Source organism: Anolis sagrei, chromosome 3, assembly GCF_037176765.1.
Source record: "Anolis sagrei isolate rAnoSag1 chromosome 3, rAnoSag1.mat, whole genome shotgun sequence".
Lineage (NCBI taxonomy): Eukaryota > Metazoa > Chordata > Lepidosauria > Squamata > Dactyloidae > Anolis > Anolis sagrei.
This window is the reverse complement of record NC_090023.1, coordinates 5,161,693-5,189,230: the sequence shown is the minus strand read 5'-3', so window position 1 is coordinate 5,189,230 and position 27,538 is coordinate 5,161,693. Positions and strand designations below refer to the sequence as shown.

Genomic DNA, 27,538 nt, shown 5'->3' with positions numbered 1-27,538 from the left:
AAGAAAGTGGCCTCTTACCTCTAAATGTCTTCTCCAGACCTTGGAGGAAGAAGAGGGGGAAAGCCAGGGCTAGGGAAAGCGTGGGTTAAAGTTTCCCCGTCTTTCAGGTCCTCCTGCTGCTTTGCTTAAGAAAACTTGGCAGGGAGGGGGCAGAGAAGGAAGAACTTAAAAGGCAGAATATTTTTTTCAACTTGTCCAAAATTGACATCTCTTTCTTCCTTGCTTTCCGTACAGGAGGCGTCTCTGCAGAGCTGATGCGCCAGAGCTGTCTGTGCTCTCTCAGATGGGCGCATAAGCCAGGCGCTGCTGCTGCAGACGGGCACCGCTTTCTTAAGACATCCTGGCGCTTGGAAAGTCTCCAAAGAGTCAGGAAAATATTTGGATATACATCTACGGAGGTGTTTTTTCTTTTCCTGCCTTCTCTCTGTCTCTGTCTCAGAAGAAATGAGCCCAGATGTCCGAGAGATGATTTTTGGCCTGGGATGCTTGCTCCTTTATTGTACTTTGGGAAATGATGCCAGTAAGTAACACCAGAATAGAAAGCTGCCAAGGAGAGAGAATGAATGAACGAACGAACGAATGGGAAGGATGGAATCTCTAGGTGGAGGAAAGCCTGGGACTTCCCTTTATGACGTTCTCAAATGGGAATTTCATTTTATTTATGTTTACTATTTGGGTGCATCTACATTGTGGAAGTATTACCATTTAGCTCTACTTTCACTGCCATGACACAATGCTATGGAATCCTGGGAGCTGTAGTTTGTTAAGCATCTTACTTTACTCGTAGTCCAAGGATTTATTTTTTTTGTCGTGTCAGGGCAACCAGCCAATTATATTACATTTCTAAAAGAACAAAGCAAACAAACAGACAAAATACAAAATTTGTGAGTTTGGTAGTTGATTAAATGTCCTTTGACCAGTATCTGGCCACTTGGAGTGCCTCTGGTGTTGCCGCAAGAAGGTCCTCCCTTGTGAATGTGGCAGGGCTCAGGTTGCATTGCTGCAGGTGGTCAGTGGTTGGCTCCTCTCCACACTGGCATGTTGTGGATTCCACTTTGTAGCCCCATTTCTGAAGGTTGGCTCTGCATCTCGTGGTGCCAACCAAGTCAGTGCCTTCCAAGTCGCCCAGTCTTCTGTGTGCCCAGGGGGGAGTCTCTCATTTGGTATCAGCCATTGGTTGAGGTTCTGGGTTTGAGCCTGCCACTTTTGGACTCTCGCTTGCTGAGGTGTTCCAGCAAGTGTCTCTGTAGATCTTAGAAAACTATTTCTTGATTTAAGTCGTTGGCGTGCTGGCTGATGCCCAAACAGGGGATGAGCTGGAGATGTCTCTGCCTTGGTCCTTTCACTATTGGCTGCTACTTCCCGGTGGATGTCAGGTGGTGCAATACCAGCTAAGCAGTGTAATTTCTCCAGTGGTGTAGGGCGCAGACACCCTGTGATAATGCGGCATGTCTCATTAAGAGCCACAGTCACTGTTTTAGGGTAGTGAGATGTGTTTCATACTGGGCATACGTATTCAGCAGCAGAGTAGCACAGCGCAAGGGCAGATGTCTTCACTGTGTCTGGTTGTGATCCCCAGGTTGTGCCAGTCAGCTTTCGTATGATATTGTTTCTAGCACCCACTTTTTGCTTGATGTTCAGGCAGTGCTTCTTGTAGGTCAGAGCACGGTCCAGAGTGACTCCCAGGGATTTGGGTGCGCTGCAAGGCTCCATTGGGATTCCTTCCCAGGTCATCCTCAGAACTCGGGATGCTTGTCTGTTCTGAAGGTGAAAGGCACATGTTTGTGTTTTAGATGGGTTAGGGATCAGCTGGTTTTCCCTGTAATAGGCAGTAAGAGCACCTAGAGCTTCGGAGAGCTTCTGTCCAAGGATGATTGTCCTCCAATGTAGTATCCTGGAGGTGGGTCCATAGGTGACTATGAAGCCCTATTCTTGATCTGCATCTTCTCCCAGGTGGAAGGCGGTCCCGGTCGGGGTTGGCTTGACGCACCTTCCTCTTGGCACGTTTCTCTCTTTTGCCCTCCATTCATGCCTCTTCAAATTCTGCAGCACTGTTGGTCATGAAACACACACTACATTTTTTTTTCAAGCATATGTGAATAGATCAATAGGTACCGCTCCAGCAGGAAGGTAAGGGTGCTCCATGCAGTCCTGCTAGCCACATGACTTTGGAGGTGTCTATGGACAATGCCTGCTTTTCAGCTTAGAAATGGAAATGAACACTAACAACGAGAGTCAGACATGACTGGACAATGTCAGGGGGAAACACATTGTCGAAGGCTTTCATGGCTGGAATCACTGGGTTGTTGTAGCCATGAGGCATTCTCTCCTGTAGTTTCACCTGTATCTATGGCAGGTATCCTCAGGTTGTGAGGTCTGTTGGAATTTATATTTATATATATTTATATATTGGGCTGGTCCATGAGGTCACGAAGAGTCTGAGACAATTGAACGAATGAACAACAACAATATTGGGTTGATAGATCTGTGGAATGTCCAGGGTGGAAGAAAAAACTCTTGTCTGCTGGAGCTAAGTGTGACTGTTTTCAACTGGCCACCTTGATTAGCATTTGATGGCCTGACAGTTTTTTGTTGTTGCTTGTTACTGCCTGGGGAATCTTTTTGTTGAGAGGTTATTAGCTTTCCCTGATTGTTTCCTCTCTGGAGTTTCCCTGTGTGGGTGTTGTTTTGCTGTTATAATTTTAGAGTTTTTTATAATGCTGGTAGCCAGTTTTTGTTCATTTTCATGGTTTCCTCCTTTCTGTTTAAATTGTCCACATGCTTCTTGTGGATTTCAGTGGCTTCTCTGTGTAGCCTGACATGGTGGTTGTGAGAGTGGTCCAGCATTTCTGTGTTCTCAAATAATATGCTGTGTCCGGGTTGGTTCCTCAGGTGCTCTGCTATGGCTGACTTCTCTGGTTGAAGTCATCTGCAGTGCCTTCCATGTTCCTTGATTCGTGTCTGGGCAATGCTGCTGCGTTTGGTGGTCCCTATGGAGACTTCTTGTCCACAGCTGCATGGTACACGGTAGACTCCTGCAGAGGTGAGAGGATCCCTCTTGTCCTTTGCTGAACAGAGCATTTGTTGGATTTTCTTTTGGGTCTGGAGATAGTTTGTCTGTTGTGTTTCCTCCTCAGCTTCCCTCTGTGGTCAGTGGTTCCCTTGATGTCTGGCAAGAACACTTTTCCTCTGGGTGGATCTTGGTCTTGACTCTTGTGGCTTCTTCTCGGTTGTCTTGCAGTTCTTCTGATGTCTGAGGTGGAGTCTCCATTGGCTTGGAGAGCCCAGTTGAGGTGGTTCAGTTCACCTTGGAGGAGGTGGGCTTCGCAGATTCTTTTTGCACGGTCTGCCAAGGCTTTAATGGGGCTTCTTTTTTGACTTGGGTGATGGTTGGAGTTTTTCTGTAGATACGCCTGGCGGGGACTAGGGATAGGGCCTTCTCGGTGGTGGCCCTCCGGCTGTGGAACACCCTCCCTGTGGACATCAGAGTAGCGCCCTCCCTCATGACATTCCGCAAGAAACTAAAGACGTGGCTCTTTGAGAAAGCGTTTGTGTAAGTGCTGCAACAATTGGCAATGACGATTAGAATGGAACATGGACAATGAGATTCGGATTGTGATTCAACAATGAGACGTGGCGAATGCTGTAGTATAAATGTATTATTGATAGTGTTGTTGTTTATTGTTGTTATGTAATTGCTTTGTTGAAATTGTACCTGGTTTTATATGTTGTACACCGCCGTGAGTCGCCCTAGGGCTGAGAAGGGCGGTCTACAAATGTAGTAAATAAATAAATAAATAAATAAATCTATCTATCTGTGTGTGGGGGTTTTCAGTAGACGGTGTGACCCAATTGTTGATCTGGTTTGCGGATGACTAGGACATCTAGAAAAGGCAGTCTTCCTTCCTTTTCTTTTTCCATGGTGAACTGGATGTTTGGGTGGATGCTGTTAAGATGGTCCAGGAACCTGTTGAGTCCTTCTTCTCCATGGCTCCAAATGGTGAAAGTGTCATCCACATATCTGAGCCATATCAGTTCAAATACTGGTCCTCTTAAGAGCAGCATGCAACTTTGTAGAGGGAATCCTGGTTTTTCAGTTTTAGGTCTGGAAGTGTATCAGGGTCTCAGTGGTGTAAACCAGCTTGGCACAGATAAATGATTAGTTAGAGGCAAGGAAGGAGCACTGGGGTGATTCAGAGTGCTGCATCATGCCAAGCGGGACAGATCGCATTGCTGAAAGATTTGCATGCTGAGTGAAAATTACCCAAAGACATGACTCATTTGCAAAACAGGGAATGGAGTGTCGTGTTGTTTTAGAAAGCGTGCCTCCTACCCCCCGGGCATGGCGTTTTTTTCCAGCTGTGTACAGATGTATACAGTCTCTAGATGTCTCACAGCTTCTGGTTTCGTAGAAGTGGCTCTTTAGGTCTGTCTGTCTGGAATCGGCGTGAGTGAACGAATGTCTTGTTCACAGAAACCATCCCCACAGTGATCAGACGATATCCACAGGCTGTCTCCCTCTCACTTTTAATAGCAGACTCTTGTGGTGACCCCCACGTGGCAGGTTCTTTTTAAAATGTTTGGCCGTTTGGCTGCCATCAACAATGGGACCATTGATGTTGGCATATGCAGTTTGTTTTCTCACTTTTGTCTCAAGAGGGTAAGGAATAGGGTTGCCGGCTCTCAGGGCCAGGCTCCGAGTCTCCAGTTTTCACGGATCATCTCCTGGCTGGAGACAAGAGGAATGTTCTCCTGCTTTGGTGGCCTCATCTCTATGCTATTTATTTATTTATTTATCATGTCAGGAGCAAACCGAACAGTTGTACTGCATTTTTTAACAAACAAAACAAACAAACAAACAAAACACAAAGTTTGCAAGCTTGGTAGTTGATTAAATGTCCTTTGAGCAGTATCTGGCCACTTGGAGTGCTTCTGGTGTTGCTGCAAGGAGGTCCTCCCTTGTGCATATGGCAAGGCTCAGGGTGCATTGCAGCAGGTGGTCAGTGGTTTGCTCTTCTCCGCAATCACATGCCGTGGATTCCACTTTGTAGCCCCATTTCTAAAGGTTGGCTCTGCATCTCGTGGTGCCAGAGCGCAGTCTGTTCGGCGCCTTCCAAGTCGCCCAGTCTTCTGTGTGCCCAGGGGGGAGTCTCTCATTTGGTATCAGCCATGGATTATGGTTCTGGGTTTGAGCCTGCCAGTTTTGGACTCTCGCTTGCTGAGGTGTTCCTGTGAATGTCTCTGTAGATCTTAGAAAACTATTTCTTGATTTAAGGCGTTGGCGTGCTGGCTGATACCCAAACAAGGGATGAGCTGGAGATGTCACTCCCTTGGTCCTTTCACTATTGGCTGCTACTTCCCGGCGGATGTCAGGTGGCTAGACAGTGTAGTTTCTCCAATGGTATAGGGCGCAGACACCACGTAATGATGCGGCATGTCTCATTAAGAGCCACATCCACTGTTTTAGCGTGGTGAGATGTGTTCCACACTGGGCATGCATACTCAGCAGCAGAGTAGCATAGCACAAGGGCAGATGTCTTCACTGTGTCTGGTTGTGATTCCCAAGTTGTGCCAGTCAGCTTTCGTATGATATTGTTTCTAGTGCCCACTTTTTGCTTGATATTCAGGCAATGCTTCTTGTAGGTCAGAGCACGGTCCAGGGTAACTCCCAGGTATCTCTATCTGAAAGGAAGAAACTATGCAAATCTCTGCTTTGCAAGAGGAGCAACGGCTTGCTGCGATTTGCAAGGATGCATCGATTTATTGTTGCAACCTGAAAAGGCTCTTCTTCTTCCTTTCTTCCCAGTCATTGTAGTGCCAGGGATCACCCTTCGCTCTGCTTTACATCCACTTTCTGGATAGATTCATAGATTTATACACTACTAGCGGTCCCCTGCCAGGTGTTGCTGTGGCCCAGTCTGGTGATCTGGAAAATAAAGTAATGAGAAAGTGTTGGTTTCTAATAAGTGTAATTTCTTTATGCTTGTGGGTAAACAGTATTTCTTGTTGGTTCTTTGTCAGTGTTGATGTTTCTTTAAAATATGAATCAAATCAAAATTTAAAATTTTTGATTTTCAGGTTCAGGTCCAGGACCAGGTGGTCCGGATGGCTTTTGTCCATTTCATGGCAGGAAGTACAAAGCAGGGGAGAGCTGGCACCCGTACCTGGAGCCCCAAGGGGTGATGTACTGCCTCCGATGCACCTGCTCCCAGGTATCTTGCAAGAATTTACTTGGACTGTTTGGTGGATGAAGGTCTAATGTTGGAAGTGGACAACTTGGGGGCGGGAGGTTCATTGTCCTACCAGGAGAATTTGGAAAGGCAACGTCTTGACAGAATCCCCTTTGCCCTCTTTCCATGCATGGAGGCATTTCCCCTGTTTTGGTTCTAAAACGGCCCAGTGGAACTTTAAAGTCACTTCCTGACTAAAAAAAGTGTATCTTTTGTACTAAAATTGCAAAATATGCTCCCATGCTTCAGAGAAGGCATATGGTGCAGATTTAGGCAACTTAAGGATATATATTTTTATATCTTCAAAAACTGAATTTTCTCTTTCTGGGAACCACAATTCAACTTCGGACTGTATGTGTTCCCCTTCCTTCTTGGTGGCCAGTGTTTTCAGATCTACGCCAGTGCAAAAGATGAGGTCCAAAGAAGGACAAGAGTACTCGAGAACATCTGGTGGACAAAGAAGGCTGAAGAAATCCAACACCTGGCAGATACCCATGATGCTCAGGGATTTTTCAAAGCCACAAAGGTCATCTATGGACCAAGAAACCACAGCATACAGCATCTACGCTCATCAGATGGAACCAAACTTCTGAAGGACAAAAAATCAATTGTACTACGTTGCAAAGAACACTACCAAAGCCTCCTGAACCGCAGCTCCAATGTGGCCGAAGAGGTTCTCTCACAAATCCTGCAACAACAAACCAGGGATGAGCTTGCAGCACTGCCTAGTTTGGAAGAAGTCAGCAATTCCATCAGCCAACAAAAAAATAACAAAGCCAGCGGACCTGATGGGATCCCTGATGAAATCTTTAAAGAGAGAGGACCTAAGCTGACACAACAATTCCACCAGCTCATAGAAAAAGTGTGAGTGACAGAGAAAATCCCAGAAGATTTCAAGGATACCGTCATCATCACCCTCTTCAGACATCATAGAATACATGATAACGGTTAGGGTGTGAGGATAGCTACAAGTCATTCATACCCTCTATGCTTCCTAATTTATCTGGAACCATCTTGGTTAATCCTCTGTCATCCCACTTTTGAAACATTCCTGTTTCTCTGTCCTCCTTCCACGTTCACCTTTTCTCCCGAATTTCCTTCCTTATTTTTGGGACCCCTGATCCAGAGATTCATACAGAGACACACTTTAAGAACTTCCAAGTCTTCCAGTATGATCCAGTAAAAACTGACCATAGAGTTATACTGGTGAAACTAGGCATTCCTACAGAGGTGTTTTCTTAGGTTAAAAAAAACCCAAGAATTTTATTATTTGCCATTTTCCCCTTTTGGGAAGGTTCTGTGTCCCTAACCCAGCAAATGTGTGGGGCTGACCATACAAGTTTGAGCCTGATGTCAGCTGGAAATTAATTTTCCCAGTGACTAACCTAGGCTGATCTAGAAATAGTTTTCTAAGATCTACAGAGACACTCACTGGAACACCTCAGCAAGCGAGAGTCCAAAAGTGGCAGGCCCAAACCCAGTACCTCAACCAGTGGCTGATACCCAATGAGAGACTCCCCCCTGGGCACACAGAGGACTGGGCGACCTGGAAGGCACTGAACAGACTGCGCTCTGGCACCACGAGATGCAGAGCCAACCTTCAGAAATGGGGCTACAAAGTGGAATCCTCGACATGCGAGTGTGGAGAGGAGCAAACCACTGACCACCTGCTGCAATGCACCCTGAGCCCTGCCACATGATGCACCATGGAGGACCTTCTTGCAGCAACACCAGAGGCACTCCAAGTGGCCAGATACTGCTCAAAGGACATTTAATCAACTCTCATACTCACAAATTTTGTAATCTGCTTGTTTGCTTTGCTCTGTTAGAAATGTAATATAATTTGACTGGTTGTTCTGACACGACAAATAAATACCTAGGCTAGGCTAATCCTTTGTTTTTTGGCAGGACACCAGTGTGAGCTGCTACCAGATCCAGTGCCCAGCTCTTCAGTGTCAAAACCCCATCAGAGACCCTCGCCATTGTTGCCCAAAATGCCCAGGTAAGGGGATGTTCGCTTTCTCATACCTAATGGCATCTCTCGAGTTGATATCGCCCAGTATAGGGGTCACCTCTATGCACCTCTTCCCATACCAGGACATCTTGCAATAGTGTAGACGAAATAACAAAAATCCATCAAAGCCATCAACAACAAGAAATCAGCATCAGTTCAAGTAACAGTGTGTGCTTGGCTTGTAAGGTGTGCAGGGGAAACGATGTGACTCAGGGTATCATCATGACACCTGACTTACACTGATTGACAGTTGTGAATGCACATGTGCATTAAAAGATTCAAAAAAGTATATGACCATAGAATTTCAGCCTCTTAATATATATAGATATAGTATGTGCAAACCAGTCTTTCATATATATAGCACGCAAGTACATTTCTTATTGGGTGAGAGTTTAAACCAGGGGTCTTCAAACTTTTTAATCAGAGGGTCAGGTCAGAGTCCCTCAAACTATTGGAGAGCCAGATTATGGGTTGTTGTAGGTTTTTTCGGGCTGTATGGCCATGTTCTAGAGCAGTGGTTCTCCACCTTCCTAATGCCGTGACCCCTTAATACAGTCCCTCATGTGGTGGTGACCCCCAACCATAATATTGTTTTCGTTGCTACTTCATAACAGTCATTTTACTACTGTTATAAATCATAATGTAAATATCTGATATGCAGGATGCATTTTCATTCACTGGACCAAACTGGGCACAAATACCCAATACACCCAAATGTGAATGCTAGTGGGGTTGGGGGAGGACTGATTTTGTAATTTGGGAGTTGTAGTTGCTGGGATTTGTAGTTCACTTATAATCAAAGAGCATTCTGAACTCCACCAGCGATGGATTTGAACCAAACTTGGCTCCCATGACCAATGGAAAACACTGGAAGGGTTTGATGGGTATTGACCTTGAGTTTGGGAGTTGTAGTTCACCTATATCCAGAGAGCACTGTGGACTCATGCAATGGTGGATCTGGACCAAACTTGGCACAAATACTCAATATGCCCAAATGTGAACATTGGTGGAGTCTGGGGAAAATAGATCTTGACATTTGGGAGTTGTAGTTGCTGGGATTTATAGTTCATTACAATCCAAGAACATTCTGAACTCCACCAACGATAGAATTGGCTCAAACTTCCCACACAGAATCCCCATGACCATCAGAAAATACTGTGCTTTCTGGTGGTCTTTGGTGACCCATCTGACACCCCCTTGCGACCCCCTCAGGGGTCCCGACCCCCAGGTTGAGAAACACTGTTCTAGAGGCATTCTCTCCTGATGTTTCACCTGCATCTATGGCAAGCATCCTCAGAGGTTGTGAGGTCAGATTATGATTTGAAAAGAAATATATGAGTGAATTCCTATGCACACTGCACATATCTTATTTGTAGTGCTTTAAAACAATACAATAATTAAAATAAAGAATAATTTTAATAGATATAAACTTATTAGTATTTCAATGGGAAATGTGGGCCTGCTTTTGGCTAGGATTGTTGTTGTTGGATAGGATTGTTGTTGTTGTGTGCTTTCAAGCCATTTCAGACTTAGGTTGACTCTGAGCGAGGGCCGGGTAAATGACCTTCGAGGGCCGTATCTGGCCCCCAGGCCTTAGTTTGAGGATCCCTGGTTTAAACAGTAAATTCCCTAAAGCATTCTGTTTTAGTCTCTTCTTTGTTGCAGACAGACTAACCCTCTCTTCAGTCTAATACATTACTGAACATTGAAGAAATACAGACTGACTACACACTGAGCATATTTATTTATTCATTCAAAACTTTTATACCTCCACAGAGGGACTCAGACCGGCTGACAGCAAAGCTTCAATGCTAACACTAAAATCTAAAATATCATAAATCAACGTTAAAATTAACCAATACATATAGGATAAATTACATAACAGCCGTTCGCCAAGATAAAATCATGTCCAACTCAGTCCATGTATTGTGGTCAATTGCCGGTCTCAGACATCATTCCGCAAAAGCTTCGTTCCACAGCCAAGTTTTTCACTAGCTTCCTAAAGGTCAGGAGGGAGGGGGCAGATCTAATTTCATTCAGGAGGGACTTCCATAGCCAAGGAGCCACCACAGAAAAGACCCTGTCTCTCATTCCCACCAGACGCACCTGCGAAGGTGGCGGGACCGAGAGCAAGGCCTCTCCTGATGATCTTAATACTCTTGATGGTTCACAGGGGAGAATACGTTCAGACAGGTAAACTGGGCCAGAACCATATAGGGTTTTGTAGGTTAAAACCAGCACTTTGAATCGTGCTTGGAAGCTAATTGGCAGCCAGTGGAGCTGGCGCAACAGAGGAGTTGTATGCTCCCTGTACCCCGCTCCCGTTAGTAGCCTGGCTGGCGAGCATTGGACTAATTGCAGCTTTCAGGCAGTCTTCAAAGGCAATCCCACATAGAGAGCGTTGCAGTAATCTATACAGGATGTAACCAGAGTGTGGACCACCATGGCCAAGTTAGACTTCCCAAGGTATGGGCGCAGCTGGCACACAAGTTTTAACTGTGCAAAAGCTTTCCCAGTCACCGCCGAGACCTGGGGTTCCAGGCTCAGCAACGAGTCCAGGATTACTCCCAAGCTGTGAACCTGCACAGCTTTGACACAACTGACATCTAAACTGACACAACTGACATCTAAACTGTACTGTACTGCTTCTGATGCAAGGCTGATTTCTAAACTGGAGTCTCAGTCTGAATAGTCACCGATCTGGTCACATGGTCTGCAGCCCCTCCCACAACCTCAGACAACATAGAGTTAAGGGAAAACTGCATATCAAAATATACATGGAGTATAGTAAGCAATTATATACATAACAAATAACTAGTATAGGAGGCTTGTAGAAGGTTGCTATTTCCAATAATAACTACTTTAGCCTGGCATTATTTTTCTGTTACAGAGGTTCAGGCGCCCTCCGGATTCCAGCTGCCCGTCAATTCCTCCTGCCGGTACAACGGCACAACATACCGACATGGCGAGATTTTCACCAACAGCGAACTCTTCCCTTCCAGGCTACCAAACCAGTGCACCCAGTGCAGCTGCTCGGTAAGTACACAAACTGCCAGGGATTCTCCTATGCCAAGCATGGGCAAACTTTGGACCTCTTCCAGGTGTTTTGGACTTCAACTCCCACAATTCCTAACATACAAACAGACACATAAATACATTGAGGACATCTTCATATGTATATACCTGTATGTATATACCTCTTCACACATACATACACAAACATACACACACATACATTGAGAACCTCTTCCATATATTCTGGCATATAAGAGTACTTTTTTAAAAAACATTTTTTTTATTTTATTTAAGTAAACATACATTTGCAAGTGTTTGTTGCATATAGTGCAATACTTTCTATCTATTAATGTTCTATAATCCTTTATCTCATAAATATATTTCTATTAAGGGGTCATAGTCTACTATCTAAATATTACATAAAAAGATATCATAGATTCTTACTTTACATCCACTTCTTCCTTGTCTACAGTCTTATAGGATCCTCTATATACATTTTTAATTTAACTTTACATTAAGGTGTTGAATCATTGGTTGCCATTCATTAACGAAGTTGATAAGACTACTTTTTAACCCAAGAAAATCTTCTCAAAAGTCAGGAGTCGTCTATAGAGCAGGTGCTGAAACTTCCAATCCGGATTAGAGAATCTGTGGTTGCTGCATATTGTGGGGGGAGCTCAAAAATGGCAGTGTCTGCGTCCCTGCCGTATGCAGCGACTGTATGAAAGCATGAAGGGCGACACTCAGGCATGTAGCCGGGGGGGAGGGGGCTTGGGGGGCTTTACCCCCCCCCCAAATTCTCATGGTGGTCTGCGAGAAGACCTTACTGGTACATTATTTAAACTGTTATGTTTATTCATATCATGATCTGATCACCATGCTCAATAGATCCCATATGCATGGGGGTATTGGGGCAACAATACAAAAGGTTTGCTAGGGTAGACCCTCTTTCACTCAGACTCAGCCCCCCCCGAACCAAACTCACCCCCCCGAACCAAACTTAGCCCCCCCCCCCCCCCCCCGAAACAAAATCCTGGCTACGAGCCTGGCGACACTATACAAGTACGGTAGAAGAAAATCTATTCATCAGGATTCATGGACTTAATGCAGTCCCGATAGTGAGGTGAAGGGGTGCCTCACCAAGAAGGCGTAAGTGAAGGGCGGAGCAAGCTGCAGGTGTCCAGGGTGCCTGGGGTATGGAAAAAAGAGATAGAGTGGCTCTGGGCCCAGGCAAACACATCTCTGGCCCGCCCTTGTATCCTATTACCGTACCTCCTCCTCTGCCTCTCAGATCTTGCTCCTGAAGACTGCAGGTGCGCATGTGCGAGATCTGAGAGGCAGAGAAGGAGGGACAGTAATAGGAAAATTACCATATTGAAATCAAATCTGATGCTTTTAAAAAAAATTATTTGGTGTGTGTTGGAAGAGGGGTAGTCTTATACGGCGAGTATATCCCAAACTCTATATTTTAACTGAAAAATTTGGGGGTTGTCTTATACGCCCAGTCGTCTTATATGCTGGAATATACGGTATATATATGAATGAAGAGGTCCTCAATGTATATATGTATGTATGTGTGTGTGTGTGTATGTGTGTGTGTGTGTATTTATGTGTGTGTGTGTGTGAGAGAGAGTGTGTGTGTATATATACACACATACATTGAGGACCTCTTCTCTTCTCTCAGGAGGGCCAGATCTACTGCGGTTTGGTGACCTGTCCAGAGCTGCCGTGTGCCTCTCCACAGACCCTCCCAGACTCCTGCTGTCAAGCGTGCAGAGGTAAGACGGGAAGGAAGACGCTTCCACAATCTCCATCGCCATCCCCAGGAACATTGTAATAGGCAGAGAATACAAAAAAAGTTCTCATCTACAACAGGAAACTAGGAAGCCCAAAGACCCTTGGTGTATATCTAGCCCAGTATTGACAGGTTGAAGTTAGAAACAATTTGAAGGCACACTACAGGAATGTTAGCTGATGATGCTGAGTATTGGAGGAAAGGATGATGTTCTGACCCAAGGCAACCTCTCTGAGTTCTGATTAGCTGCATTTCTAGAATTTTTAAAAAAACTATAATAGAGGAATTGGGTTAATTTCAGGTTTTCCAATTATTTATTTTTTGTTTTATAGGGTTTCAATAATTCTACAGTGTAGATGTGTTCTGAGATTCCTAAAAACCAAATCCCAGTCCTTTAACTCTCCCATAAAACAACTTACCCTGGAGTATCATTCAAGGCAGAGAGGAATATTTTGAATAAATAAGTGTGATGCAGCAATAGTCAACACTTTAGACAGAACAACATTTAAGCCTATTAGGAGATTGTCTAAATCTATATACTTTTTTCTTCTACAGATACGCCCCGCGAGAGGTTGATAGAAGAGCCCACATTCAGAGGTGTTGTACGTGATATTTCGATATTCAAAGCCAGTATTCTTTTTTAAAATCATCTATTTTGAAGAAAAAAAACTATTTTGGATCACCAGCACTTGTCCTGAGCAGATATTATTATTATTATTATTATTATTATTATTATTATTATTATGCCTTACTTGAACTGACTTATTTATTTATTTACAGTATTTATATTCTGACCTTCTCACCCCGCAGGGGACTCACACAATGCACATATAAGTGGCAAACATTCAATGCCATAGACACACCACAATGCCGTAGACACACCACCGTAGACACGACCAGCCCAATGTGACTTACTCCATATACCGGGTCCTAGAGAAGTGCACTTGGAAAGGACCAAGCGCAGATGGGCTTTTTCTGTTTCTGCCCCTGCCTTGTGGAATTCCTTGCCACCCTACATGAGAGCCATGCGTGACTTAGGGCCTTTTACTCTCGCACTTAAGACCTGGCTTTTTACTAGAGCATTAGATCTCTGTTAATTTTTAATTTTTGTGTGTAGCATTCTCGGATGGAGGGCGATTAATAAGTTATTAAATGATGATGATGATGATGATGATGATGACATATATAGACAGACACACAGAGGCTATTCTAACTTTAAAGCTTCATGAGGGTATGCTTCGAATTCTGGCCACCAGGGGAGCTTTCACTTCACCGCCCACTTGTGACACCAATGGAGTACTTCCTCGTTCTTTTCCATGCTGCCGGAGAGTTTTATGGCGTCGTAAATTAGTTAAATTAGCCTCCCCGCATAAGTGGTACTTAAATTTCCTACTAGACAGATGCAACTGTCTTTTGGGCTGCAAAGATTGACAGCAAGCTAGACAAATGGTCAGGAGCTTATTCCAACCAGAGCTGGCTTCAAACTCATGATCTTTTGGTCAGTAGTGATTTTAATGCAGCTGACTCCCAACCAGCTGTGCCACAACCTGGTCCTTATATTTATATGAGTCTACATCAGGCATGGGCAAACTTTGGTCCTCCCTCCAGGTGTTTTGGACTTCAACTCCCACAATTCCTAACAGCCAGTAGGCTGTTAGGAATTGTGGGAGTTGAAGTCCAAAACACCTGGAGGGAGGGCCAAAGTTTGCCCATGCCTAGATACTTTCCAAGCAGATCTTTTTGACTTATTTGTTTCAACTGAATTTAAAATGCTTAGCCGGGATGCTTTGTCTAAATGGTCCTTGCTCTTTGCTTCTCCAGATGCATTCGCGGCACCAGTGCACAACCGGCGCCAAGAGAAAAGGGTCCCTCGACCTGGTGGATCCCCCGACAGGTGCTTCGCTGGAATTGGTCCCCAGGAATATCCGGACAACCAAAGGGAGAAGCGGCACCACAGTTAGAATCATCCTGAAAGAGGAGCACAAGAAGGGTAATAATGCATATACCAAGGGTGCATCTGCATTGTAGAATTAATGCAGTTTGACACTACTTTAACTGCCATGGCTCAATGCTAATGGAATGGTGGGAGTTGTAGTTTCACAAGGCCTTGTGTCTTCTCTGCCAAAGAGTGCTAGTGCCACATTGTAAGGGATCACAGGTTTAGGGCGTGGGGTCCCTTTTCGAAGAAATCCACAGAATCCAATAGGTTCAGGTAAGACACCGTTTATTCAAGCTGATCAGCATGAGGTGAACAGACAGCACTTTTGTAAGTGCATCCACAGACTGCCGAGCTCCTCCTTGGCTTTTTGCAAACCTTTATACCATCATGTAAACAAGAATATTTTTGTCATGGAAAGTACTTTGACCTTTACTCTTCCTGTCCCATCAAGCTCTTGATGGAAAGTACCTTCTCACACCTGCAGGCTTTGCGCTTAACCACAAACCAACTTTCTATGTAAGTTTGCTAATATAGCAACTTTTCAAAGAACCAAAACTTTGAACTTTGTATGACCTCTACATGTCACCTCTTGTTTTTAAAACATTTTCCTTTGTGCTGTTCCTTTTCTACAGGGAGGGGTACATTTCTCCTTTGTTGCTAAAGGCTTTAGCTATTGCTAAATTCACTCAAAAACCCTTTCAACACCAGACTACAACTCCCAGGATTCAACACCATCAAGTCAATTCTGACTTACCACAACAATGCAAAGCAATCTTGTCATGGGGTTTTCTTGGGGAGGTTTCTTACAGAGGAGGTTTCAGTTATCTTCTTTGGGGCTGAGAGAGTGTGACTTGCCCAAGGTCTCCCAATGCATTTCTATGACAGAGCAGGGATTCCAATCCTGGTTTCTTGTTGTTCTGGTGCAGCACTGAAACCAATGCACCATAATTGCTCTCAGAAACAAATGTTTGTCCACACTTATTATTCTGAATCCAAGTTCTGGTTCTGATTTGTAAAATCTGCAGATAAAACAAGTGGCATATCTCAAAATATGATTGTTTTTCCCAATATGTTTTGACTGGTTATATGCCTTTCTTAAGGTCTTCTTTAGCATCTACAGTACGCATTTCGTATGCATGGATTCTGAATCCATAGGCTTGGAAAAAATATATTTTTAAAAATCCAAAATATTCTAGGATCCCTCAGAATATCAAAATGGGTGGATGTTCAAGTACGATTATATACAACTAGCTGTACACACCACACGTTGCTGTGGCCAACCTTCCCTCCCTCTTTCTCTCCTTCCTTCCTTCCTTCCTTCCTTCCCTCTTTCCTTCCTTCCCTCTTTTTTCCCCCCTTCTTCTTTCTTCCATCTCTACCTTTTTCTTTTCTCACTTCCTTTGCTCTTTGGTTCCATCCTTCCTTGTCTCTTTCCTTCCTTCCCTCCCTCCCTCTTTCTCTCTTTCGTTCCTTCATTCCTTCCTTCCCTCTTTCACTTTTTATTTCCTCCTCTCCTTTCTTTCTTTCCTACCTTTCTTTCTTTCCTTCTCTCCTTCTTTCCATTTCTCTCTCCCTTCTTCTTCCTTCCTTCTCTACCCTTCTTTCTTTCCTTCTTTCTCTCCTTCTCTCCCTCTGTCTCTCTTTTCTTTCTCTCCTTCCTTCCTTCCCTCTTCCCCCCCCCCCTTCTTCTTCCTTCTCTACCTGTTTCTTTTCTCACTTCCTATGCTCTTTGGTTCCATCCTTCCTTGTCTCTTTCCTTCCTTCCTTCTCTCCCTCTTTCTCTCTTTCATTTCTTCTCTCTTTCCTTCCCTCTTTCACTTTTTATTTCCTCCTCTCCTTTCTTTCTTTCCTTCTCTCCTTCCCTCCTTTCCCTCTTTCTCTCTCTCCTTCTCTCCTTCCTTCCTTCCTTCCTTCCTTCCTTCCTTCCTTCCTTCCTTCCCTCCCTCCCTCCCTCCCTCCCCCTTTCTGTGTATGTCTTTTGTGTGTGTACATATATGTGTGTATATAGTTCTGTATATATTTGTGTATATTTGTATATATGTGTGTTTGTGTACATATGTGGTTTTGTGCATGTGTTTGAATGTATTTTTTGGTTTTTTGACTGTATTTTTTTAGTGTTTTTATGAGTGATGGTCACTTGTTGGCCTGATAGGTGCATTGCATCCAAATTTGGTGTCAATTCGTTCTGTGGTTTTTGAGTTATGCTAATCCCACAAACAAACATTACTTTTTTATTTATATAGATGACACTGTAAAATGGACATCCTTTGTTTGCTATATTAACCTGGGAATCCCATTTCTCTCTCTCGCTCTCTTTCCAGCATGTGTTTACAACGGGAAGACTTACTCTCACGGGGAAGTGTGGCACCCCACGGTCCGCTACGTGGTGCGCCTGCCGTGCATCTTGTGTACCTGCCAGGACGGGAGCCAAGACTGCCAGAAGGTTGTTTGCCCCAAAAAATACCCCTGCGAAGAACCTGAAACTGTAGATGGAAAATGCTGCAAAGTCTGTCCAGGTAACGGAATGAAAATGGCAGAGGTCACGTCTTCCTTGAGTTCTTCCAGGCCAGTTATAAACAAATACAGCTTGACTGTCCTCCTTATCCAGAAATTGAATTTCAAAATATAGTATATTTGGCATGAGCAAACTTCGGCCCTCCAGGTGTTTTGGACTTCAACTCCCACAATTCCTAACAGTCAGTTAGGAATTGTGGGAGTTGAAGTCCAAAATACCTGGAGGGCCAAAGTTTGCCTGTGCCTTGAACTAATATTATCCTCTATGCTTGCATTGTTGTGATTTTGCTCAAACCTCTGTAAACCAGGAGTGAATCTGGACTGACAAACCTTTGGGCCAACTTCTCCTGCATGAGACATGAATCATGGCCAACTGGCTGTGTTGCCTCTGAAATAGTGTATTTATAGTGTTGCTCTCCTGAGACAGATTCAAGCAAGGGTGGCATCCAGGAATGTTGACCAAGTACAGCACACTCAGGCCCAAAAGCTGATTTGTAATTACTCTGCAATCAAACCGCTACCCAAAGGAGAGGAGTGCGGCTGCAAACAGCCCATGGCCAGCCAAACTCCTTTTCCTTCCTCGACTCTTGGCAGGGAGAAGGTAAACAAGCCAGCCTGAAGCCAGGGATAGACTCTCCGCTGCAGGATGGATGCAGTTGTAGTTTGGCAAGTTCTATGAGGAGGGGCTTAAAGACCTGGGCATGTTTAGCCTTAAGAAGAGAAGGCTAAGAGGAGACATGATAGTTATGTATAAGTATGTGAGAGGAAGTCATAGGGAGGAGGGAGCACGCTTGTTTTCTGCCGCCCTGGAGACTAGGACGCAATGGAACTACAGGAAAGGAGATTCCACCTGAACATTAGGAAGAATTTCCTAACTGTGAGAGCTGTTCAGCAGTGGAGCTCCCTGCTCTGGACTGTGGTGGAGGCTCCTTCTTTGGAGGCTTTTGAACAGAGGCTGGATGGCCAGCTATTGGGGGTTCTTTGAATGCAACTTTCCTGCTTCTTGGCAGAATGGGGTTGGACTGGATGGCCCAGGAGGTCTCTGCCAACTCTAGGATTCTATGATTCTAGGTTCACTTAACAGATGTGGCAATAACCTCATGCCGGATGTGTAAATGAACTAAACATTTCTGGGCCCAGCCACGAGACCTGGATTAGGCAGTCATTTATGTATATGTGTATATATGTGTGTTTACGTGTATATATATATGTGTGTGTGTGTGGTTTCCCTACGTGTCTGTGCTGTGAATGCGCACTAATGGTACTCTCTCTGCGCATGCGCAGCCTCATTCCGGAATCTTCAGTTAAAATTCAAAAGAAAGTCTCTTCTGCTGTGTTTTTATGAGTGACGGTCACTTGTTTGTCTGATGGGTGTATTGTGTCCAAATTTGGTGTCAATTCGTTCAGTGGTTTTTGAGTTATGTTCATCCCACAAATGAACATTACATTTTATATGGCTCATGTGTTGCACTCCAGAACAGGAAACAGCCCCTCTGACTATAAACACACCACGTTGAATGAAGGAACAATCCTTTTTTTGTTAAAACTTAGCAAAAAGCCAGTAGAAATAAATGCTTGTAAAGAAAAATAAGATTCCAAAAAGCAGCAAGGCATTCAAAGGCAGCAAGATAAAACGTAGCAATCAAAAGCAATGTCCAAAAAGCATGAAAATATAATCCAAGGCAATGATTATCCAGGCAGGAATCAAACAAGAAGCAAGAACAGACCGAACACAGCTAGTCAACTTGAAAGGCTAGAAAAATCCATGAAGACAAGACCACTTGAACAGGAATTCCTTGAGACTTGTGCTTAGTTTGCAAACGATGCCTGATCTAACAAGATTTTCTAAAGGCAAATCTTAAATCCCAAAAACTGGATTTGTTTTCCTCCAGTCTTTGACCTTAACTGATTAATTCTTTCATATCTATGTAAACATTGGGCCTCTTGTCGATTCTGGCAAATCTCCAGCCGCCGACTCTGCTTATCTGACTCCTCATTAACTTTACCAGATGTCAGACTGTTTTCCAAACTAGAATCTGGAGAGCTCACAGGTGGAGGGAGTAAACCTGATAGAAATATTCTCATGAGAATCTGCCCTTTGCACCGAAGCCTCTCTGTCAGTGTCTACATGAAACACATTGACCAAAGTGTCTCCATCTTGCATCTTAGAGTCAGTCCCAGCATCCTCCACATCAGAAGCAACAGAGGACTGATATCCCTCCTCATTACCCACATCAGACACAGAAACATCAGGAGACTGAAACACATTTACAGGTTCAAGTTCAATCACAGGCTGAGTCCCAACACCGTGCTATTATTTCATCCCTGAGTTTTCTTTTCCCGCAGAGGACAAAGAGGTGCCCACGGCTGAAACCGGTCCAGCCAAGTGCAGGGTCTCTCTTTACATGTTTGTGCCCAGCTCCGAAAACCCCAACGAGAACCTGAGGAAGATCGCCGTTGAGAGGGAGTCCTCAGAAGACGTGGAAATCTACATCTGGAAATTTGTGAAAGGTGAGCCCTTTTGCCAGGTAGAGAAAACACCAGTAGGCTGTTAGGAATTGTGGGAGATGAAGTCCAAAACACCTGGAGGGCCCAAGTTTGCCTCTTGCATGTTTTAGAGAACCTAGAGATTCCTAGAAATGTTTTCTCTTGGATTTAAATGGAGTCCCTATGTCTCTATCTCAGCAAACGTGGAGGGCTGACTGTATATCCGTTGGGTTTGTTCTGCTGAGCCATCCTTCTCCTCTGTCAGACCTGAGCCAAGGCAGGCTCTTGCATGCGTCGAGTTGGCAGCCGAAGACCCGTGCTGCATCCAAGATTCATCGCTCCTCCTTTTTGCTTGGCAGTCCGGAGTTGTCTTTCCAAGATTTCTTGCTCAAGGAGCTGGGAGAGCCACCAGGAAGAAAATATCATAAATCTCTCTCTTTTTGCTGCTGCCTTCTAGATAAATAGGGCAGGTCACCTAGTTCCTTGCCCCATCTCCCGAATATGGGAGAGGGACTCCTAGAGTTGGAAGAGGCCTCGTGGGCCATCCAGTCCAACCCCATTCTGCAAATCACCCCCGACAGATAGCCATCAGCCTCTGCTTTAAAGCCTCCATCACAATGGCGCAATGCTTATGGAGGCATGGGAGCCACAGTGTTACAAGATATTTAGATTTCCCTGACAAAGAAGGTTGGTGCCTCACCAAACTACAGCTCCCAGGACTCCATATCGTTGAGCTGTGGCAGTTTGTAAGAGCTCAGCCTACTGGGGTTGTTGCAGTGCCTCAAGACAAGGATTATGGTTATGTTCAATCTCCTTCAGAGCAGGACCCTTCAGAGATTTCCATGTTGGATTTTAATGTAGATTGTCAGGGGATTGTGAGTGAAGAAGAGGGCACAGAACAAACTTCAGAGCAAAGGGAGTTGGAAGACTCTGGGATTGTTAGTTTTCATGATAGAATGGTTTCCAGACAGTCTGATGGGAACCAGCTTGGGTTGCTAGATAAAGAAAGTGAAAGGAAGTGTTAACGAGCAACCAGGAGGTATCAACCTTTGATAGAAAGGGTCAAATCTGTCAAGATCGCCACCTGCAAGGGGGAGTCAGAAGATCTGTCAGGATAAGGGAAAAGAGGAATTTGAAGGATAGTTCTCAAGGGAATCGGAATAAATTTTGTGTAGGTCTTTTTGAATAAATATAGAGCTTTCACAGCTTGGCCTTCAGTGAGCGCAATGTCAGTTGCTGGTCAAGTCTTGTATGTATGTCATGTCAAGATTCATGGAACTCTCTGCTCACGACTCATGTTCAAGTTGTTGTTGGTGACTGTTTCCCTGTGTAATTATTCTGTGGATTTTGGGATCTGTGCAACCTTGTCCCCTGGCTTTCAAGAGACTTTGGACATTTTCTTCTGTGGGTTTGAAGGACTATGCATTCGTGGATTTTGCTGTGGAATTAAGAGTCAACTCCGTTCTCTTTTGTGGATTATATTTGCCTACCTCCTGGTTTGGATTGTTTTTACACTTCCTTTCATAATATTTTACTTGCCTTTTTCACCTTTTTAAATTCTGCTTGCATTTATTCAATAACCTGTTTATTTGCTAAAGAACGTTGGAGTGTTTGTGGGTTCAAAGGTGTGCTTCCAGCCTTGGTGTGCGACACAGTTGAATTAGTGTGAAACTACATTAAGGGGACTGGGCTGTGGAACAGCTAGTTAGTAGCCAGCTGCATTAAGTCACTGCTGATTGAAAGATCATGAGTTTGAAGCCAGCCCAGGTCTGAGTGAGATCCCGACCATTAATAGTCTAGCTTGTGTCGACCTATGCAGCCTGAAAGACAGTTGCATCTGTCAAGCAGGAAATTTAGGTACAGCTTTATGCGGAGAGGCTAATTTACAACGCCATAAAACCTTCCAGCAGTGTGCTTAAGAATGAGGAAGTATTCCATCAAGGTGTCACAAGTGGACAGTGAAGCAGCAGCTCCCCCTGTGGCTGGAATCGAACATACCCTCATGAAGCCGGAAACCTGGAATGTTAAATTGCTTCTGTGTTTGTCTATATATGTTGTATGCCTAATTGGCATTGAATGTTTGCCATGTATATGTGCATTGTAATCTGCCCTGAGTTTCCTGCAGGGTGAGAAGGGCCGAATATAAATACTGTAAATAAATAAATAAATAAATAAATATGCAGTGTTGATTTGGAAACTTTTCCAAATGTGTTTTATTTTCCATTTTCCACCCACTGCATTTTATTTTCCATTATGTTATTTTGTAGTTTATTTTACTTGATTGGTTTATTTATTTTATTGTGACGTTATTTTGTTGTTTATATTTTTCTGTTTTTATGTTTCTGTAATGTATCGTTGGGCTTGGCCTCATGTAAGCTGCTCCGAGTCCCCTTTGGGGAGATGGTGGCGGGGTATAAATAAAGATTATTATTATTATTATTATTATTATTATTATTATTATTATTTCACTTAAGCATGAATATTTATATAATTTTTATAATTTCTCTCTCTCTCTCTTTTTAGGCATATTCCATTTGATGCAGATCAAGAAGGTCAAGAAGCAGGAGTTCAAACAAGAAGTCCAGAATTTCCGGCTGGTTTCCAGGACGAACGAAGGTATCGGCGATCTGACAGGAACTTTTGAGATAGTTGCCACCAGAGGTGCATCTACACTGTTAAAATCAATTAGTTTAGCACCACTTGAGCTGTCATGAGTCAATACTATGGGAATCTGAGAGTTGTAGTTTGGTCTGTAGTTTGACAGAGAAGGCTGAAGACCTTGTTAAACTACAACTCCCAGGAACCTATATCAGCTGAAATGGTGCCAAACTGCATTCATTCTATAGTGTAGAGCAAGCATGGGCTAACTTGGACCCTCCAGGTGTTTTGGACCTCAACTCCCACAATTCCTAACAGCTGGCTGTTAGGAATTGTGGGAGTTGAAGTCCAAAACACCTGGAGGGCCCAAGTTGGCCCATGCCTGGTTTAGACATACTCCAGGTTTCTTCATCATGGTCACTGTGAAATTGCACATATAGTATTTCCTGTGCCTGCGCAGTCGTATTGGGTTTGCAAAGCCAATATAAACAAACAAAATATTTAAAATATAATAAAATGTCAAAACAAGTTGCTTGAGACACTTGGCCTGCTTAGCTGCTGAAATCCTCCCCTTCGCTTTCTGGAACAGTGGTTAGAAACAGTTATCAAGATAGGCAGGAGGCCACTTGTAAAAAGATCATGTTCAGAAGCCCTATTAGCAGTCTGTCTTTCCACATTAGGAATGAGGTTGGGATTGCATTTTGAAATCCTAAATTATTCTGGGAAACAGAAAAGTAGTGTATTGATTCAGCCCAGAATTGCAGTGGCATCACAATATATAGACTCAGGTTTAGCTTGTGGTCTGCTAAGGTATTTAGGAGCCTTAATAGCATTCAATCATTCAAGAGATACAAGTGGGGTATGAATAAATATAATAAAAGTAATAATGATTCTGGGGAAAGGAGAGTGAGTCAGAGTGGCAGGGATTGTATCCCTCCCAATATTAAAACAATCGTTACTGCCCTATTCCTGGCAGTGTGTCAATCTTGTTACCGGAAATCACAAGCGACAGATTGATTTTTCTTTTGGAATTAAAACAGAAGGGCCAGCAGGGTTTGTTTAATACCTCTCACGGCTGAGTTATAGTCCTGCCCGTGTTTGAATATAAATCTATAAAAGAGACAGCTTTGCTTTTTTAATGTATAGGGACAGCAGGGGATCCATGTAGGCCTCCAGATATTGTTGGAGTACACTTTCCAGCAGCCCTAGCCAATGTAGACTTTGTTCGGTATTTGGGGAGATGTAGTGTGTCACGATGCCAGGGCTCTGCCAATATTTAGGCAGAGATGAACCAAACTCGCCGTTTCTTTCTGGTTGTTTTAATAGTCCAAAACATAAAACATAAAGATTGCACTCAGCCACAGAATATAAAACAAATGCAGCAAACATTGTTGTAGGTTCAAGATAACGCCGTAGTCAAAAGATCCAGTCAAGTGGTCAAACGCCGAGAGTACAATAAACAAAGTCCAGGGATCATGAGTCTATACCAAGGGTCCTCAAACTAAGGACCGGGGGCTGAATACGACCCTCCAAGGTCATTTACCTGGCCCTCGCTCAGGGTCAACCTAAGTCTGAAACGACTTGAAGTCACACAACAACAACAACAACAACAACAACCACAAAAAATACAAATAAGTTTATATTTGTTAAAATTCTTCTTCATTTTAATGATTGTATTGTTTTTAAGTGTCTTTTGCACTACAAATAAGATATGTGCAGTGTGCATAGGAATTCATTCGTGTTTTTTTTTCAAATTATAATCCAGCCCTCCAACAGTTTGAGGGACTGTGACCTGGCCCTCTGTTTAAAAAGTTTGAGGAACCCTGGTCTATACCGTAGTCAAAAGCCAGTCCAAAGATTCAAGGTTCCAGGATTCCAAAGGTTCAGGAGACAGGTCAGGACACCGAAAATCCACAAACCTGGGGGGAAACCAGCAGCATCTACCACCAAAATAAGACAAATACCTTTCTCCCGAAGATCAGTCCTAAGGCTAGCTCCTTATATCCAGAAATACCCAGCTGCAACCTATCTCTTGCTTACCTCCACCCTTAATTGCTTTCACCCATGAGCTCTTACTTACAGATTACTCAAACCTTTAGAACTAAGACTTACATTAACCCTTTCATCACCAATTGCTAGGCCTGCCACCACCAACCACCCTCAACTACAGAACATGATACATGACATAGGCCAACAACAGAGATGAGTCGAGTGGCCCACAGGCTGCTGATATTATTATGGATGTAATAATAATAATAATAATAATAATAATAATAATAATAATAATAATAATGTATACAGTGTTCCCTCGCCGCTTCGTGGCTCACTTTATGCGGATTCACTTTTTCAAAAAAATAATGTATTTTAAATATGCAAATAAATGTAGTAGTAACAACATATTATTACATGTATTATTTCACTCTATTATTATTATTACATTTATTATTTTACTCAATTAGTACTGTTATTATTACATTTCCATTATTTTACTCTATTATTATTATTACATTTATTATTTTACTCTCTTTATTATTCTTGGAAGGATATGCAACCACATTTGCATTGAAGAAGGTTGGAATAATGGTTTAATCAGAGTTGGACAGTCTTATCTTAAATTATAGTTTTATGTAAATATTCAAAAACATTGAACCTACTGATGCCTCAATTAATGGAATTTTATTGGTATCTATTTTTATTTTGAAATTTACCAGGAGTTGCTGCATTTCCCACCCATGGCTTATACTGAGTCAATAAGTTTACCTAATTCTATCATTGATGGGGTTCAGAATGCTCTTTGATTGCAGGTGAACTATAAATCCCAGCAACTACAAGTCCCAAATGTAAAGGTCTATTTCTCCCAAACTACACCAGTGTTTGTATTTTGGCATATTGAGTATTCGTGCCAAGTTTGGCCCAGATCCATCATTGTTTGAGTCCAGAGTGCTCTCTGGATGTAGGTGAACTACAACTCCAAAACTCAAGATCAGTGGCGACCAAACCCTTCCAGTGTTTTCTGTTGGTCATGATGGAATTGAACCAAACCCTAAGTGCCATCATTGGTGGAGTTCAGAATGCTCCTTGATTATATGTTAACTATAAATCCCAGCAACTACAACTCCCAAATGGCAAAATTGATTTTTTTTTGAGTGATGGTCATTCCTTGGGTTAGTAGGTGTCTTGTGGCCATTCAAGACGAACAGAGCACACACACACACACAATATCACTCAACCTTGGGAAGGCTGACTTGGCCACGGTAGTACACGCTTTGGTTACATCCCGCTTAGACTACTGCAACGCTCTCTACGTGGGGTTGCCTCTGAAGACTGCCCGGAAGCTGCAGCTAGTCCAGCGCTCGGCAGCCAGACTACTAACAGGTGCTGGGTACAGGGAGCACACCACTCCGCTGTTACTCGAACTCCACTGGCTGCCAATTAGCTTCCGAGCACAATTCAAAGTGCTGGTGTTAACCTATAAAGCCCTAAACGACTCCGGCCCTGTTTACCTCTCTGAACGTATTCTCCCCTACAAACCATCAAGACCACTAAGATCGTCTGGAGGGGCCCTGCTCTCGGTCCCTCCGCCTGCACAAGCACGGCTGGTGGGGACGAGGGACAGGGCCTTCTCGATGGTGGCCCCTCGACTTTGGAACTCCCTGCCATTAGAGATTAGAACTGCCCCCTCCCTCATGACGTTCAGGAAACTAACAAAGACCTGGTTGTGGAACACGGCATTTGACAACTGATTTAATTCTTTGCCCACATGAAAGGAGGAGGATGAATGGGATTGTGATGGTGTCGGACGATTTGGCTCTTTTAACTGGGATGATAATGTTTTAATGTGTATGGTGCTGATATTTTAATCGTGTAATGAAGGGGCATTGTGTTGTTATTGTATATTCTTTGTATGTTAACACATGTTGTGAACCGGTCCGAATCCCTCTTTGAAGGTGAGAGGGTCGGTATATAAAACCTCAAAATAAATAAATAAAGACGAACAGAGCATACACACATACATATCTATCTATCTATCTATCTATCTATCTATCTATCTATCTATATCTATGTTTCATTGGAACCCAAGTGATGAGTTCTTTTCTTCTTCTTCCGTCTTCTTTTAGCGTATTGGAACATGTTCCTGCTCCAAATGCCAGAAGTCCAGATGACCGCCAGTCCGGACAAGGAAACAAACAACTTGTAAAAAAGGGGGAGAGGGGGAAAAAGTATATTGATATTAATATATATGAGGAAAGTTGCATTACCAAACTATCACAGCAGTTACAGGAAAGACGACTGACAGCTCCTTCTGTGGAGAACATGAGGAAAACTACTGATTCTGATTGAATATGGCAATATGGCCACTTGAATTCATTGGAAACTGCTCAAATCCACACAAAAACAATAGGAATGGCTGCCAAAATCTCCAGGACAACAACATGGCTGCTCACCGTCCCCTGGCTTTTTCCCTGCCTTCCCAAATGCTGCAAGAGTGAACAGGCTGGACTTTGAATGGCCTTCAGTGAAAGGGAAGAAGAAGGGAGATGGAGAGCAGTGTTATCCCTTGGTAGGGCGACGGTCCAAAAGACTGCAAGTAGGTCTTGATCCCATTGATATATCAACTTCTCTGGGATTATGGAGGGAGCAAACTGAAACAGAAGAAGAGTTTGTAGTACAGGAAATGCTTCACTGAGTGGACTGAGCTCCTTCCAGATGCATTGGACCACAACTCCCATAATCCCCAGACAGCAATTGAGTGTGGGATTGTGGTCCAAGGCATCTGGAGGAGAAGTTATGGAACATCAGGGTTCCATAAAAGCACCGTAGTATCATAGAATCCTAGAGTTGGAAGAGACCTCCTGGGCCATCATCCAGTCCAACCCCATTCTGCCAAGAAGCAGGAATATTGCATTCAAATCACCCCCGATAGATGGCCATCCAGCCTCTGTTTA

General features: G+C 43.6%; 1 protein-coding gene across 1 annotated transcript; it reads left to right on the top strand.

Annotated features, from left to right (window-relative positions):
* The first annotated feature begins 221 nt into the window (after positions 1 to 221).
* CHRDL2 (chordin like 2) lies at positions 222 to 26,876 on the top strand. Its single transcript, XM_060766985.2, has 11 exons — positions 222 to 520; positions 6,079 to 6,212; positions 8,139 to 8,232; positions 11,135 to 11,280; positions 12,944 to 13,037; positions 13,610 to 13,656; positions 14,876 to 15,044; positions 17,315 to 17,509; positions 19,854 to 20,018; positions 22,518 to 22,610; positions 26,711 to 26,876. The coding sequence occupies exons 1-11, from the start codon at positions 445 to 447 to the stop codon at positions 26,788 to 26,790; spliced, it is 1,293 nt and encodes a 430-aa protein (XP_060622968.2). The 5' UTR covers positions 222 to 444; the 3' UTR covers positions 26,791 to 26,876.
* Positions 26,877 to 27,538: the final 662 nt, after the last annotated feature.